We start from the raw sequence: 17,419 nt of genomic DNA, 5'->3' as shown, positions 1-17,419 counted from the left end.
AGATAGATCAACTAACTGGGTATTTCAGCACTCATGGTTGAAAAAGGATGCCATAAGAGAGATCGGTGGTGCGCCAACTGCGTTGCATGACAGTGGCTGAACAGAAAGTAGCGGCAGGGTGGGGACAGAGCACTTTAAAGGATATCAGCCATTGGTCAGATCATAGCACTTTTTTGGCAAAGCTACAGTAATGGCAGATTTGGCGGAATAGATGAGATCAAGAATGCTGCCCAAGTCATGGTTAACTTGAGATACAAATTGATGGAGACCAAGGTCAGTGATGGACTCAAAGAACTGAGCCAGTGTAGTAGTGAGTAGGGCGTTATATCTACTGTTAAAATCTCCCAGCATCACTAGATTGGCAAACCTAACCTTAAGAGAGACCACCAAGCCTAGAAAAGGGGACAGGAATGCAGAATAGGGGCCTGGAGGGTGGTATACTGTGCCGGGAGGGTAAATCGGGGGCAACATGCTCGTCTTTGAAGCAAGATGACAGAGTACCACAGGTTCGATCCCCGGGTCCGCGTTTAGAAACCTCTGCATATCAAGCACGTTATAAATAAGCTATCATATCATATACAAACAGAAAGTGTATGGCGTATGAGGCATCCACTGCCAAACGCACAAGAAGCGCTTCCATACATTAAATTGTGTGATAGTGGAATCACAGAGAATATTAAATTAGATTTGAAGATGATTCCAATGCCGTCCACAGGGTCAGGGGCGACTCGATCCAGATGAAGAATCTTATAGCCATCATGTAGTAGAAAGTAGGCGCAGAGCTATCAGTCAGCCATGTTTCGGTAAGGCATAGTATATCCGGGGAGTCATCTTCCAAAAGCTCATAGATATAAGTAACATGAGCTACTAAAGAGCGTGTGTGTAATAAGTAGTGATTAAAAGCAAATTTCCCTTTGTGATTAACATCTAGGTAATTGGGAGGCGTTTTCACTATTTCGCAGAACTTTGAGAAATATAGTATCTGTGGGGGCTAGCCCCACTAAGAGCTGACATGTATAACTGACAAGATTATTCCTTCCGTCGTGGCCGTCCGTGGAACCGGACAGGCACAGACGGGCTTGACTTTGGCACAACTTCGGCATGCAAGGCACGTTCCCGCTGCGCTACTGGCGCACCCCTGAAAATAAACACATATCGCAGTAGCCGGGTCCCTCCCACTGCTAGGCAGTGAAGAAAGGCTCCTGGTCACTCTGTGCATGCTAGGAAGGAAAGAAAGACTGCCCGCTACCAGGCACGAGCCCTGGATAGTCCGTGTGTCATCACTGAAGGGCTCTCCGCACTCACCTATGACGCCCAACAAGCTGACTGGCAAAAACCTTTACAACTATATCACGTAAATAAATTAAAAACCTGGAAAATAAACAGCAGTTGGCAACTCTTGTTGCTGTATGCCAATAACAACAGAGAGACAACACTATCAATAAGTTCCTGGGGCCACCATACCTGTAGGTCTCTCCATGACTGTTCACCAGTAACTCTCTCAACTGACTAAAGGATGAAACTTGGGTGCATGAAGCGAGTAGCGCACAAAATCCAGACACCCCATGGAAGGGGGACACACCTCAAATCCTATTGACTACCTGAGGCTAGAAATCAGAAAATCTGAGGAGAACTGAAGAAACTGTCTTACAGCGAGTGATCTTAACATATAATTCTGCACTGATTTCCATCACTCAAAGAAATCTCCCAGTTTGATGCAAAGTTTATCTGTACATTAGACCTGACAAAGGAAAACTGGCAGGTACCCTTGGACAAAGAAGCAAAACCAAAGATGGCTTTCTCCACACTCGAGGGCATGTTTCAGGTCACAGTATTGCCATTTGGCCGCCAGGAGGACCCAGCACCATTTCAGAGACTGATGGACCGAGTCCTAGTCCCCTGCAACTCATTCACAGAGGTTTATCCAACAATATGGTCATCTACATTGCCACATAGGAGGACTATCTACAAAAGGCCCACCCCAACAGCCAACTCGGCCAAATGCCACCTGTTCCAATCCAGTGTTAAATACTTAGTTTCAGGTAGGAAACAGGCAAGAGCTACACTAGAAGGTCAAAGTTGAAGCAGTCCAAAAAGCTCTTCCACCTATTACGAAAAGAGGATGTGCAGGCTTTTTCTTGGCCACGTAGGTTACTATCAGAGGGTCATACCATGTCAGAGAAAGACGGTTCCCTGACTGACAAATTGGTAAAAACGCATTCAAATATCATCAAGTGGGACACAGGCTAAAGGGGCTTTTGGACAAATTAGGAGGCTCTTTGCAGAAGTCCAATATAAATCAGGCCTGGCTTTATGAAGGGGTTCATCCTTCAAACAAATGCTTCCTCTATTGGTCTTGGAGCCTTACTATCGCAAGCAGAGGAGGGTGCGGAGAAACCTATTGTGCTCATCAGAGAGAACTATTTCCCCAAGAAAAGAAATATCCAATGCTTGAATTGGAATGCTTAGGGCCATATTCAGCCTTTGTAACTAGCCGACGGATTAAACTTGTCACTGACCATGCCCCATTGCTCTTGATTGCGAGGAAAAAGAATACTAACCCCCATATCCCAGGAAGGTTCATGCGCCTACATGCATATTCCTTAAAAACCGAACAGTGGGCTGACATTGTCACAAGGGGTATAGGAACCCCTCTCAACCTGGTGTGGGAGGCCTACTATGGTGGAAACAAGAGCCAGTCCTATTCCAGAGGGGCACAGTGGCAGTTGGGAAGGCCTCATTTCATGTTCTCTCCCCAAGTGCCTGTCAACTTGTCACACCTCATACTTGCTGACATAAATGCTGGCCAAGTTCTTTTTCTTTCTAGATCTATCAAGAAGCGGCAGCAAGACAAAGAAATCACCTGCAAAACAGCAACCCATCAGTGCCCCAAACATAGCTTCACTAGCAGAGGTGAGAGCAGGGAAAAGGGAAGAACATGAGACTCTTCACAGCTGTCCCAGTTGCAGCACAAAGCTACTGGGCCTCGATTCACAGTGGAGCAGAATCGTCAGCACAAGTGGACCCAGAGAGTCTATGCAGCTCTATCACACTCAGTGTTGAGCCCGCCAGCCTAAGCGGGTGAGATGCTGCAATAGTGGGCCGGGCTAGAACACCAGGGACTAATAGTAGAGCTGGAAGCGACCCAGAAAACTGTACTTATCATGGGAGTATCTGCCCCATGGCCCCTAGCACAAACTCAGACAGTCTGCCGGTTAGGCCACCATCATTCAACATGGTGGACCCAGGCAGTAAAAGGGGGTGGAAGTGACCCATTATTATTTTTTTAAGAACAGGGATGTCTAGTTTGATCAGAAATGACGAACAATAACATTTCCAGATGTCGGAAGCATTCCCATGAAGAATAGCATAAAGATGAGAACAAGTAGTGAGCCAGTTTATGAGGGTGTATAAAATTAAGACATATAACAGGAACAAAACAAAGAGAAACTAAATGTATATAAGAAAACAGGTGACTTACAAAAGGTAACATTAACCAAAGGGGGCAAGTGCTTCAAACAAAAGAAGAGTACTGATTAAATATACAGAATTACATTAAGCATCAGTAGAGGCAGTAGTGGAGTCGGGTAGGTAGATGGGGGAGAGCGCAAGGGGAGCTCCTTCTTTAGCAGGTAAGTAACGTTTAAGCCCAGGTTTGAAGAGATCCACAGTTGGGCTGACTTTGATTGTTATGGGCAGCGGGTTCTAGTGGAGTGGGCGAGTAGGTAGAAAGAGCGAAAGCGAGAGGTGGCACAGGGATGGTATGGAATGGTGAGGTTGAGTGCAGACAATTAATGGAGGAAATGGGATGCTCAGTAAACTGAGATACAATCCATCAGGTACTGAGGAGCAAGACCATTGATAGCTTTGTAGAATAGGAGAAGGAACTTCAAAATGAAGCGGTTGTGCCTGGAGAGCCAACCAGCATGCTGTTAGGTAGAAAACTGGGATCTGGGTAGGTTGTAGAGAGAGAGCAGATAGCAAAGTAGAGGACTTTGCTTAGCGGGAGGAAAGAGTAGAGAGGAAGGTCAGGGAATAGGCTTGAGCAGTAGTCCAGTTTGCTGAGCACAAGAGTTGAGATTAGAGTTTGTGCAGAATGGTTAGTAAGAAAAGGATGCATTTTCTGAATATTAAGGAGGTTAATACGTGCACAAGAGCCAGTGGTAGCGGTGAACTGTTACAGTCATAGGTTGCTATCTAAAAGGACCCGAAGACTGCAAGCCTCGAGTGAAGGAGCAAGAAGGTCATGTAGGAAGGAGATAGAAGAGGTCAGGGCAGGGATGACATTGGAAGCTGGGAGAAAGAGGACGTCCATTTTTTTAAGAGTTCAGCATGAGGTAGCAGATTCTGGGGAGAAGTAGTAGTGTGCAGGACTGAGTAGTAGTGTGAAGGAGGGAGTAGTAGTGTGAAGGAGGGAGTAGTAGTGTGGACGAGAGAGAAGTAACATCGAAGGGTGGAGTTAGATTACCGTAATGGAAAACCTGAGACATAAAAGCCAAACGCCTGATACATCAAACTCCAAGGGCTTATTCAAATAACTTCTATTTTTGTAGCTGATAACACATATGGTATGAACATGTGTGACTAAGTGGGAAACTAGTTAATAAAACATGGCTATATTTGTGAGCCCTTGGAGCTTGTTGGATCATCTGTTTGGCTTTTATGTCTTCTTCCCTCTATCATGCTTCTTGATTTTGCTCCATTACTCCTTCTACTCACTATTCTCCATACCTGCTCTCATAACATTCAGTTTCAACTTGCTGTAACTTCTGCATCAGTCTCTGGTCTATACATCTTCCTCCCTCACCCCTCAAATAAGACGCTCCCATTCTCACATGATCTCCAACCTCATCTGTGCCCCTTGCCTACCACACAACACCTTCTCCTCTCCCCTGCCTCCTATCACTCTTTCCCTTGGCCTCTCTAATGCACAATCCTTCTGCAACAAATCTTCCTACATCGATAGCCATCACCCTCAACTTTCACTTCCTGCTATCACAGAAACCTGGATCTCTCCTCACGACTCTGCTACACTAGCAGGTATCCACACCGACTCTGCTACCTTCTCCCACTCTCCCAGACCTGTTGGGAAGGGCAGCAGTGTGGGGTTCTTTATCAATAAAGCCCTCAACACTACCCCTTTGACATCAAAACGTTCTCTTTGGAATATGCCACTTGTCAGCTCCTTCCTGCTACCCATCTCACTATGCTGGCCCTTTTACGATCCCCTGGTTCTCTCTACTTCTCTTTCACTGATCTGACCCTTCTATTTGAGTCACTTCCTACTGACAGCTCCAATGTCATGCTGGGGACTTTAATATTCAAATGCCATATGCAGCCACCTGCAGTGAACTTAAATCCCCTCTGACTACTCCCTCCACGACCAGTCTACTCACTCTGGTGGGAACTCTTTTGACCTTGTTTTTCTGATTCACTCTCCTCCTCTGACCTCTCCATTGACCTCCTCTCCTTCTGATCACTCTGTTGTTCACTTCAACATCTCAGTTCTTGACCGTCTACTCCTCATTTCCCCTCTTCAATGAAAAAGAGGAAATTCAGGCATTGCTGTCTTGATGATGTGAGAACCTCTCTCCTGCTTCTTTTCCCTGTTCATGCCTCCTCCATTGACAGTGCTTGCTCTCACTTTTACAATGCACTTATGACTCCATTTGGCCAACATTATCCTGCTTGGAAATTCACACCTTCCTACTCCGTCCGCTGCCTTTGATCACCCCTGAAATTCAGATCCTCAAAACAAACATACACCACGATCTGCGATACCGGCACAAATTCTGGACACTTTCCATACTCATTGCCTACAAAGAGTCCCTTGCTGCCTTAACCCCTGCACTGGAATTTGCCAAATCCTTGTACTTCACAAACCTAATCCCTTCACAATAACCCCTGCAAACTTTCATCAACCCTCTAATCTTTGCTCCAAACTCCCAAGCCAATATCCATCGCCTCCTCTCTTTCTGCTAATTACTTTGCTTACCTTTCCTCTAAAATCTCTAAAATTCATGACACTCCTCACAGCCCTCCACTCCCTCCACAACGCTCTGATTGTTCCCTCTCCTCCTACCTCTTCCATGCTCGACTACTTCTCCCCGAACTCTCCTATGGAATTAACACCCATCCTTTGCAGTGCGTTTGTACACAGCCTTTTGCCTTGCACTTTTGACCTCTGTCATGCAAAGTGAGTAAACGCTGCCTGGCATGCCCACGCATAAAGCAGGTGGACCCCATAGGGATCTCCAGCACTTGCGCCGTCATGAAAATCCATGCCGGCATAAATGCTGGAGCCCAAGTTGAGTTCTTCCCCTCCACTCCGCCATACAAATGAATGAATATGTGGCGTGGCATGATTGAAAGGCATTAAAGCCTTATTCAAGACTTTTATGCCACAATCCAAAATGACCTCCTATGTGTTTGTCGCCCCTTACAGCTCCCTCAAAAGGGATGCCAGTCTTGGAGAATGATAAGTTGGCATTGGTTGATTGCAGCTGATGGACTCCCATGCTGGGCCCTCATGCTCATCCCCCTCACCTTTTTAACATCGCACTCTACACCCCTTGCAACGGCTTAAAGTTGTCAGTGTAAAAACCTTGAAAGAAATGAATGTGAACAAATGTGCAGCCATTTTGCTTGAGAGACGGTTCATTTCATTAGTGTCCACATTGGTTTTCCAATGTTGTAGTTTATCAACCCTATTGATATGTAGAAGAATGGTTTATTTCAAGAACTTTGACAACTCGCCAGTTGGGTATTGTACCACGGACAACAGCATATGACTATTTTTAATATTTTAAACCAGATAATTCTCTGAAGAGTACTGGTTTATCTAGCGAAAATAACTACACAGAAATAATTTATATTGGTCTTAAGCTACAGATGGGACGGGTAGAAAATTGAGTCTACTGACAAATTGAAAACTATGGAACCAGGAAACCTGGGCTCAAAACCTGGCTTACACACATGACCAAAATGCGTGACCTCGGGAAAATCACTCTACTTCCCTGCCCCTTATATGTTTTAGCTGCTAAAAATCATAATCACTAGAGGTTATTCTGTGAAGTTTGCACTATAACAATACAAGGACCCTTTTTAGAGAGCACACCATAGGCTAACCTATCACTTACCTCACTCATGCAAAGTCACTTTGTGGCACAGTTCTGACGCGGAAAAGTTGAACAAATGGCAGACTGTGTTTGTGGGTGGAGGAGATTTCCTGGGGTTGGGTTTCTGACAGACAACAAAAATGGCTGAAAGATGCATGCCTCCTGTCCTCAAATAAAAGAAGGAAAATAATGCCAATTCGTCTACTCAATGCACAAGGAATATACTTAGGGGGGAGGGTTCGTATTGACTTTACTTGCTCAGACAATTCATTTTTGTCCCAAACTGTTGTAAGTGCAAGTGCAGAATATGGAACAAGAAGAAGAGCATGCTTCGGTCAATTTCAAATCAGTGACCACCGAAAGAAGCACGATTTTTAATTGCAATGCTGGAAATACTGAATGCACAGGAAAAGGGATAATAAAATCTGAAAAGGCAGCAGGGTTGAGGCTACTGATATCAATTATACTGCCCATTAAAATATTGACTCATTATAGTAAGGCCACATCTTCTCACTTTAAAAGCCATGCCACCTATGACGCTTTAAGGACCCCGACACTTTTAAAGTATGAGAGCCTCAGCCACGTTCACATGATTTCCAAGCAGCCTGTTGCTTGCATGCCAGTACTCCACCTCTAGGCCTGGTCCATCAGAAGTCACATCAGACCTGTGGTGGGTTCCTATCTTAGGTGCTGAGCACTTGGGGGCAGAGGGGGCAGTTGCCCCCATTCTTCTTGAACAACACAAACAAAAGCAAAAAGCCACAAAATCTGGATTGAGTATGATGCTCTTCTAAATCCCTGGGTGATGCATAACTTCTGGCTTCTCACCTGCTGGGCTCAGGCTTAGTGAAGTGTTATGCATCTTTCAAAATCAGCAAGTGCTGCTAACTTGCATAGATGGAAGGCCGCCTCATCAATGGACCACCTCAGTCTTAATTTGGGGGCATGGAGGAGGGGATAGGCCAAAGCTGTTTGTGACCATGGAAGAAGAAGGCTGCCGGAAAGACTGCTCAGTATGTTAGGCGACTGTTGCTGAGATGTTATATGTTTAGACCGGCCTGAAAATGCCATGGCTTTTTTTTTCCAATTCCTGCAGCTAAATGTGCGGTAAAATGAACTTCGACCTTGGTATGACTACAGCTCCCTCGCTTCGCTCAGTTTGAGAATTTCTGCCCCTGCAGCGAAAACCAAAAGTTGGTTCTGCCCGCAGCAAAAATCAAACATTGGCACCCATTGTACGTTTTGTTACCTTCCAGCACTGCATCCACATCACAATACAAAACAGGGTTATTTTAATTACCTTACCTTTGCAATTTTCCCCATTTCGTAGATGTCTGCTTTCTCGTCCTCCAATTCGGCAAAGGCTGCTTCGGCCCGGGAGAGAGATTCATCCACAATGGAGCATGGGTTTGGAAGTCCTTTTGGGAAGTAGAAACGTGGAATGTTTATGGCAATTGGAGCACTGACAATGACATGGTTCACAGGAGGCGGTGGGGAGGCAGGACGTGGAACTTGGACTGGGATTACAGGAGCTGGGGGCGGAGTGCCAGGCTTCTTTTCTTGTCTGCTTTGTACCTGAAAGAAGAATGCAACACATTCAAATAAGATGGGGCAAAAATAGATGAGGCTTTTTGCAAACTAATGGTGTATTGTATTTCAACAGGTTATTTAAAACACATTAGCACCGTGGTACCAGAGCTCAGCAATTAAGGTCAGAGGACCCGCAGGCTGGAATGGATAATCTCTGCCCGCGTTCCATCTGACATCTTGTCCTTCCAACTGCCGCCACTCGCCGCCCTCACTGCGTTGGTGTTGCAGTTTGCTTTCCTTGGTGAAGCTGCATACAAACAGCGCAAACGGGGCACACAAGCACCTTCAGCCGTCATCGAGAGCAAGACATCACAGAGGATGAATGCATGGGCGTAATTTTAGGGGGGACAGGGGTGTTTGTCCCCCCCCCCAACTCTCATGGCACACCATTTTGTCCCCATTCATTTGGCTGGGGACACCTTTTCTTCAGATGTCATGTCACCCCCAACATTTTCAGCAAAGTTATTCCACTGAATGAATGAGCTCTAGAATACTCATGGAAACATGACAAGGGGGAGGGCAATGAATTGGCTTTCGCTACTTCCAACATGGGTGCCGCCCTTCCCCTCGCCATGTTTCCATGAGAATTCTAGTGCTTATTCATTCTCTGTGATGTCTTGCTCTCGATGACGGCTGAAGGTGCTCGTGTGCCCCGTCACTGCGCTGTTTAAAGGTGCACTTTTAGGGTTTTTCTCGTTTTGTTTCCTAATTTCCCGTGTCGGTAACGGGTGCTATTGGGGTCGGGGGGATGGGGGGGTAACGGGCCGATGCCGGCGTTAACTGCCCTCACTTGGCTGGGCCTGTTAACTCGGGCCCCGGACCGTTAGCCCCCGGTGTTGCCTGTGTAACGGCTAAATAACGCTAAAATCTAGTCATAATGCTGACTGGGAGTGGTTTCACATCTATGTCTACAAACAATCTGGTGACACCATACTAGGCCGGGTGATAAACCCCTTCCGGTATGCATCACAAAATCATATTCTGAATAACATGCAACCACTTTTAATTGCCTGCGACGTGCTGTATACATGTTTGGTTATAGGTGATTAGTGGGAAAACCTTTACTTTGAAACACCAAAATTTGAAAATGAAATTTCAAACATTAAAGTTTACAAATGCACATTGCTACATACTTTGCATTGGAATGCTTAAAATTCGAAAATGTACGTTTAAACATGTATATTTCCTTGTGCATGTTATACATTAATGAATTAATCTTATGTATTAAGTGCATTTCCTGCTGCTGCCTTCCTGACACGCCTAGTCCTTTCCTGTTGTTTCCTTCTCTGCAGTTATGCATTTACTTTTTAATATTATAGCCGGGCTCCTCCAATGCATCATCCTTTTACCCTAGTGACATTTCCTCCTCCTTTCTTCAACAATATGTGTGCTTCTGTCCCTTTTAAAAAGTGTTTTATGTAATATTAAGATGTTTTCTCCTCCCCTGCATCACCCTCACCTCTTCTTCCTCATTGATTATATTGGTCAATTCATTTTGCAAAGGTTTTCAAACATTTTTGAACTTTTGTTTTTCAGCTATTTATACATTTTTAACTTGCCAAACTTTCTCTAATGTTTTATGATATGTAACAACCAACTCGCACTGGGTCTCATTTTTCTCCAAAACTCCAGGTATAAAATGCATACACAAACATTGTGCGAATTAATTTCCTCTACTCTACATTTTCTTTCATTTGTATGGTAGAGAGGAGCCCTGGAACGAAATATCCGTTTCCACTTCCCCCTTAGTCCTTGCCATACAAATGTGACACATGTTATGCCTTCATGACATGTTCATCCTGAAATGTCATCTATGAAAATTGCCCGCAGGCCACTTTTGCCAAGACACGATTTCCAGCGTCCGGTTTTGGTGTTGGACAATTCTCATCCGTCCCCCACTTTCTGCTGACCCTCGCCACCGACCCACAACCCCGTCCTCTCTGTTGTACAGAGGGACCTTAATAGCCCTCGAACAACTTGTAGGCCCTGCCCTTCTCTACCCCCCCCTTTAATTTGTTCACCTTCTCCCTATCACTGTGCCCTCTCCCATATCAAACCCTACCTATCTCTGCCCCTGTCCCACTCCTTAGCCTCTACTCGAGCTTCCTTTCTGTCTCTCCACCAGGCTTGCGCGAATGGCACTTGCAGCAATTTCCTCACAGGCTGCGGTGTGTGCAAAGCGACCCGTCAAGAAATTGCCTTGGCCAAGCGCGGGCAGTCCCTCTTAAATGCTGTGGATTCATTTGGAATCTGGCGGCTTTTACACCAGCAAAAAGCAGATCGATTCCATAGGATTTTATAGTAAATGCTGCCCTCCATGCGTAAATGGCAGGTAGAATCATCAAATTGCTTACCTGCCCTTTGAGCTATGCAGACGCTGACTCGCCCCATTAAAGTGGACTACCTAGTCCTGACCTGGTCACCAGCTCGACTCCATGGAAGCAACAGAATCGAATGCTGACTCAAACTTCTGGAAGCCATCAACAGGCACCTCTTGAACACTGACTTCACACAGCAGAAGCATTGATTTGCTGCCGGTTTGACCACCACCTCGAACTGCTCTAAGCCACTGACTTGATTGCTGATCGAACTGCACACCAGTGTGACCGCACAACCTGAAGATTTTGACATTGGCTCGATAGCAGTAAACGTGCCCGGAAGCCCAGTTCGACGCTGTCGAACACCCAGGACAAGAACTATAGGTATTTTGAAGAGACCCTCTCCCCCTGGTACACTTTAAGGGACCATGGTGATTTTTAATCCCCCTTCTTTGCCTTTTTTAGAACATATCCTTGAACATTTACATTGCTGCTGAAGTTTTTGTTTGCCAAAATACCCTTGCAATACCCTTGCTTACCAACCCAGCGTGCTCTTTCTGATCAAAGTCTGCATTCTCTGTGTTTGTGTGCATCTAATTGCTTTTATTAAAGCCACCATATTATTATTGTTTTGTGTGTTGCAACCGCATCAGCTGACACCCCTCATGAAGATACAGCCTACCCTTGGCCCACGTTGCCCAAAGAGGCTGAGGTATACCAGTCGTGCTGTGCCGGTTTCATCTTTATGATGGGGATCACTGTTGGTTTAGTAGTTGTGTGCGGCTGACTAGGCACTGTAGCCACTACTCATCCCTTTACTACTTAAGAGCAGCAGTCATTTCTTCAAAAGCGGTCCCTTGATGCAATATAAAGGTATTTAAAAAAATGAGCCCCTGTGATATATCTTACAAACTGTTATTAATTCCCCTGAAAGTTTGATGAAGCAGTCTATCCCCAATGCACCTAAGAATCTTCCCCCGAGAAACCTTTTTATTGAAACAGACCAGCAGTAGCCAAGCTGTCACTCTTAGGATTTTTTGGTCTACAACCCAAGACTCCCCACCACTGTGTATACCGGCTGAGGCTAATGGGAGTTGTAGTCTAAAACATCTGGAGGGAAACAAGTTGGCTACTCCTGTAACAGACCTCAACACATCTTCCAGATGGTGGCCTGGGTATCCCATGTATAGCAACCTTGGCAGTGGAAGAGGCCCCACTAGACCTAGTGCCTAAGCATTGCATCCTCTGCACTGAGAATTAGATAATTAATCTGCCCTTTGTGCTATTCTACAGCTTTTCACCTAGAGTTCTAAAGGTTGCTGAAGATATCCTCACATTCCTGACAAACCCAACAGATAAGATTGCAAACGCATCTGCCAACTGCAAGTCACCTTTATGGTGTCCTGCCAATGCATATACTGGAATGAAAACTAGGATGCTATAGATGGGAGCAGAGATTGATATACACCCATACTTTATTACTGCTTAACAGTGCCCCTGTATGTTTTCCAGTCACCAGCACCCACCTAAAAGCAATCAATTAAAAAACAAAAAATAATTACTAGCTGAACATCTATGGGTATTTATTGTAAAATAGTTGGTATTATCAAATATTAAACTGAACAGAAAACAAAGATTAAAATTAGTAAAAGAAGTCCAAACATGCTTGTAGCTGAATACCGCTCCACCTGCGCGCTCCAGTAGTCTCTGCCCCGGTTATTAGCAGGATTGACTACTTTAACTCCTTATATCTGGCTCAGCCAGATTATTTAGTTCATCGTTTACAGGTGCTACAAAACTCTGCTGCTCGTCTTGCCACTGGCACTCCATACCGGGAGCATATCTCACCCATTCTCAGGTCTCTCCATTGGCTCCCAGTGACCAAGCGTGTGTCGTTCAAATCCCTTTGCTTGGTACATAGGGCCTTCTATCCTACTGGTCTGGAATACCTACATTTGAAATTTCGCCTCTATGTCCCTGCTCGTGCGCTACGCTCTGAGGACCACTCTTTTTTGGCTGTCCCTAAAGTTCGCCGTGCAAGAATGGGAGGCTGCTCCTTCTCGGTTAAAGCCGCCATGCTGTGGAATGCTCTCCCGATTGCCCTTAGGGCTTGTACGGTTCACACACACTTCAGGAAAGCTCTGAAAACTTTACTTTTCTAGTCCCTTACATAGTGGTATCTCTGTTTCAATCATAGCGCCAGGTTGCCTTTTTGGTGTTGGATATGCTGTACCTCGGTACGAAAACTGTTAACATAACATAACAATACCAAGCAAAAATGTTGATTTTATCCAGGACAATATGGGATCTATGAGATTTGGTTGTATCCTAACCACCCGATTCACTGCATTCTTTACCACATTCTGTATTGCAAAATGTGGTGAGGGCCACCCCCTGCACCTTTTCTTAAACATCCCCAAACTCAGGCATTAGCCCTTCCTTTCTCAACAGCCAGACCATGCGTCTCCTAATTAACCCTTTTTTTACCTCGCCCAGATCCTCCAGAGAAGCCAACCCACAGGATTTACCAAGGTATAGCGCAAGGACATTTTTGGAGTTAAAAAGCCCTGGCCCTGAAGTGTGGAAACAGACATGCTAGCAGTAGTCCTCTCAGGAAGCGTTCAGCGCCAGCCAAATTAGTAAGGAGGCACACAAGATATGGGAGAACCCAACTTTTTACCTTGCCGACAGGAGAGGAACTAACAAAGCAAACACACGTACCACAAATACTTTGTCAGCGATCACCACCAAACGACCTCAGAAACCCTGCTCATCCATAAGCCAAAAGAATGACAGAGGGAGGTAGAACCTTGCAGGAGTTCAGGGATTTCAACCATGGTGTTTGAACTAGAGAGACCTGGGACATTATTCTGCTTAACCGACTCAACCAAGGAAGAAGCAACAGCCCACCGAAGCCTTTTTCCCCTCCTCTGGGACAAGTTCAAGAATTTACATGATTTAAGGCAAGGAAGACACTACCCCAATGGGAGCTTGGATCTTTTCTTTCACCAGACCAGGTCTGCAGTTACACATGACCAGTGGTTTCTTTTAGTGGCGTGCAAGGGCTTCTGCCGTCCACTCTTACCAATCCTTCCTCATCTCATCCTCCCTCTTACAACTTTCATTAAATATTCTTTTAGAGATTAACATTTTCTACAAAATAAACCAAAAGTGGTGATTCTCCCATCATAATACCAAGAGGGCTTCTCCTCACATTACTTAACAGTGCAGTAGAAAGGCAACTACGACAATCTGGCTTCAGGCCTCAACAGGGCACTGAAACAGCCCCGATTGATCTGAAGATCCAGATTGATGATCGGAAAGACAAAGGAAAACCTGCCCTCTTGCTCCTGCTGGATCTGTCAGCCGCTTTTGACTTGGTCGACCACAAGGTGCTGTGTAAACATCTATCATCAGCAGCGCATTTTTCAGAGGAAGCAACAGCATGGATTCAATCTTTCTTAGACAACAGTTCAATGACAGTCTTTTCACCATCAGCATCAGCTGATCCTATCCCTATAATCTGTGCAGTCTCTCAAGGATCATGTGTATCGCCCACTATGTACAATGTGTGTACCAAACCTTTGTTCGATGACCTAGACGATCTGGGTGTCACCTACACCAACTATGCAGATGACACCCAGATCCTCATACCTCTGACAGGCGACTATGAGAAAGACCTCGCCTTAGTCAATAAAATCTATCTCATCATTCAGGCCTGGATGGCCACAAATGGCTTGTGTGTCAATGATGAGAAGACGGAGCTGCTTCTCCTAGCTACACCCTCCAATCAGAAGTAACTGTGCAATCAATATCTCTCTTTCAACATTGATGGCAATGACATCAGGGTGGCTAAAGAGGTTAAAATCCTGGGTTTCTATCTAGACTCTTCCCTGACCTTGCGTTAACAAGTCAATGCCACATCCTCAGCGACAGCTTACACATGTAAGCTGATCCACACCTGTAAGCCCTTTCTCTCCACAGAAAGTTCTATTACACTGGCTAGATCCCTAATTCTCTCTAAAATCTACTACTGAAATGCACTGTACCAAGGTGCCAGCAAATATATCAATAAACTCCAGGTTCTCCAGAACAACGCACTTAGGAATCTCTAGAAAACAACATATCTCAGTGCTCAGAAGAGACAATAACTGGTTATCCATCAATGATAGAATTCAACTCAAAACAGCCTCCCTGACACATAAATGCCTTAACAATGCAGCCTCTCATTACCCTACCGAAAAATTCATTAAGAACAACTCTACACGACCCACTTGGATTATCAACTCCGGCAGCATGAGAGTTCCCAGGTTTAAACTAAAGAAAGCAGGTGGAAGCAGCTTTCCTGTTATGGCTGCCTAACTTTGTAACTCCTTACCCCACCCCTCTAAGAGCAGACCAATCCTTCTATAAATTCCGAAAAACATCAAACTCTGGCTCACCGCCAAATATCTCCCACCCTGTTAGATGGCCACAACATAAACCTTGCAAATACCTCTGGTGCCATTTTTTTTTGGTATTCCTGTATATTACGTCTTGTATAAAATTGTATATATTCGCACTCCTACTACGTATCATACTGTATCGTATTATAACCAATGATCTTTTGTAATTACTGTACTGTATTATCTCTTGTATTCCTTTGCACTGTAACTAAGAAACTGCATATTCTTGTAATGCGCCCAGATACCTTTGGGTGAGGAGCGCTTTATAAATAAACAAACAAACAGACCATTTGTACCAATTGAGGTGAGGGGCACAATACTAGCCTTCCCCTCAATCAATGTCCATGAGCCTGGTCCCTGAGGACCTCGACTGAACTCTCTGGTTATATTAGTGACAAATTAAAGGACCTGAACGCACAATGAAAGATCCCAACATGGAGCCAGCACCCTATTGTGGGGAGAAAGCTATGACACCGGCGTACGGACAAGAATATCAACTCAACAAACTGTTCCTTGCAGGTTGTTATCACGTTCAATACTGATCTTCCAGCTTCAGCATTAGAATGTGCTGATGCACAACTTTGGCCATGAGTTCCTGCCACTCTGTTGGTTAAGACAACTTTTCATTATTAAATACGTTGGTGAAGAGACATTTCAATGGATTCAAAAAGTTGGTTCTTGAGATGTGGCCACCACACCCTTCCCGGGACCTGGGTATGGTGCTTTGCACATGGCTTCAATAGATATGAGATCACAATTAACACAACCTTGCTGGTCATATCTGCAAGTCATATATGCCCATAAGTGAAGTAAAATGCAAGCATTGTGCTTTAAAAGGTCTTTTATGGTGATAACGATAACCACAGTTTAACAAAGGTCATTTTACATTTCACCCAAACCAGAAAATCAAACTTCTGGTCTCCTTTTTAAACCCAGACTCGAGGGCTGAAAGGTGTCTCCACACTCTGGTCAGCAGGGCTTTCAGGTTTTTCCTGGCGAGAAGTAAGCACTTTCGAGTATCAGATCACCTATCTGTGTGTCAACAGGGTGCATCCACTAGAACTAAGACAGCACAATCTATCATTGATCACTGGACAGTGAGCTGTATCGTGCAGAGCTAATCTTTGAGAAATATAATTACTGCAAAGGATTTCTAGGCACCTTTTAGCGCCATTATAAACCGCTTCTGTGCATCAGGACCTTAGTGAGAGCAAAGGCAGTCACTGTGGCTTATCAGCTTCATATTCCATTGGAAGGCCTCTGCAAAGCAGCAATTTGGCTCACCTGCTTTTTGCAAACCCTTCTGCCTGTAGTATAGCTCTAGAGCAAAGACACAATTCAGACAGGTGGCCATATGCAACATTTTCATTAATTCTGGCCATTGCTGTTGGTTCAGAAGAGTTAATTGCATTTTTAAGAGAGGCTCCAAGAATGAGGGCGTTTATTAAACTCCCATACATATCGAGGAAAGGGGACATGAGGCAGGAGTAAGAACAAATTACTCACCATAGTGATTACAGAACTCTTTGTTCATAGTCACAGTCCCCTTTGCACCATGTGGCCCACTCACCAGTTCCTGCGAGAAGAATCAGTACAAGTAGCTCATAAAAGGCGTGGTGGTTGGAGCTGGACACTTCTCAAGGGAAGAACCTTGGAGACATGTAGTCATGCATGTCCACCAGCACTTTCCTGTTTTGTCATCTAGATTGCTGCTTCACATAATGGCTCGCACTCCACTCGTAAGCAGGAAAAGGAACTATGGACTAGGAGTACAGTCGTCACTTGCTGCCAGGCACCCATTCAGCACAATTGAAACAAGGGCCAGACTCTGAGCTGCACCAGGGATCATGCCCAATTCATCACATGAGTAACCAAGAGCTTGAATCCAACACACACCCACACACTAGGCTAGAGGCCAAAATACCAAGCGCACACATACTAGCTGTAC

The 17,419-nt window shown here is 45.0% G+C and overlaps 1 protein-coding gene across 3 annotated transcripts in view; it reads right to left on the bottom strand.

Moving 5' to 3' along the window:
- Positions 1 to 17,419, bottom strand: part of PPP2R3A (protein phosphatase 2 regulatory subunit B''alpha) — a 564,984-nt gene that overhangs the window by 196,845 nt on the left and 350,720 nt on the right. For all 3 annotated transcript variants that reach the window (XM_069618015.1, XM_069618017.1, XM_069618016.1), the window contains exon 2: positions 8,424 to 8,693. In XM_069618015.1, the coding sequence (XP_069474116.1) occupies positions 8,424 to 8,693 (270 nt within the window). The remainder of the gene's footprint in view (positions 1 to 8,423; positions 8,694 to 17,419) is intronic.

This window comes from Ambystoma mexicanum, chromosome 10 (genome assembly GCF_040938575.1).
Source record: "Ambystoma mexicanum isolate Mex_15411 chromosome 10, UKY_AmexF1_1, whole genome shotgun sequence".
Lineage (NCBI taxonomy): Eukaryota > Metazoa > Chordata > Amphibia > Caudata > Ambystomatidae > Ambystoma > Ambystoma mexicanum.
Note: the sequence above shows the minus strand (reverse complement) of the source record. Positions and strands in the feature narration are given on the sequence as shown.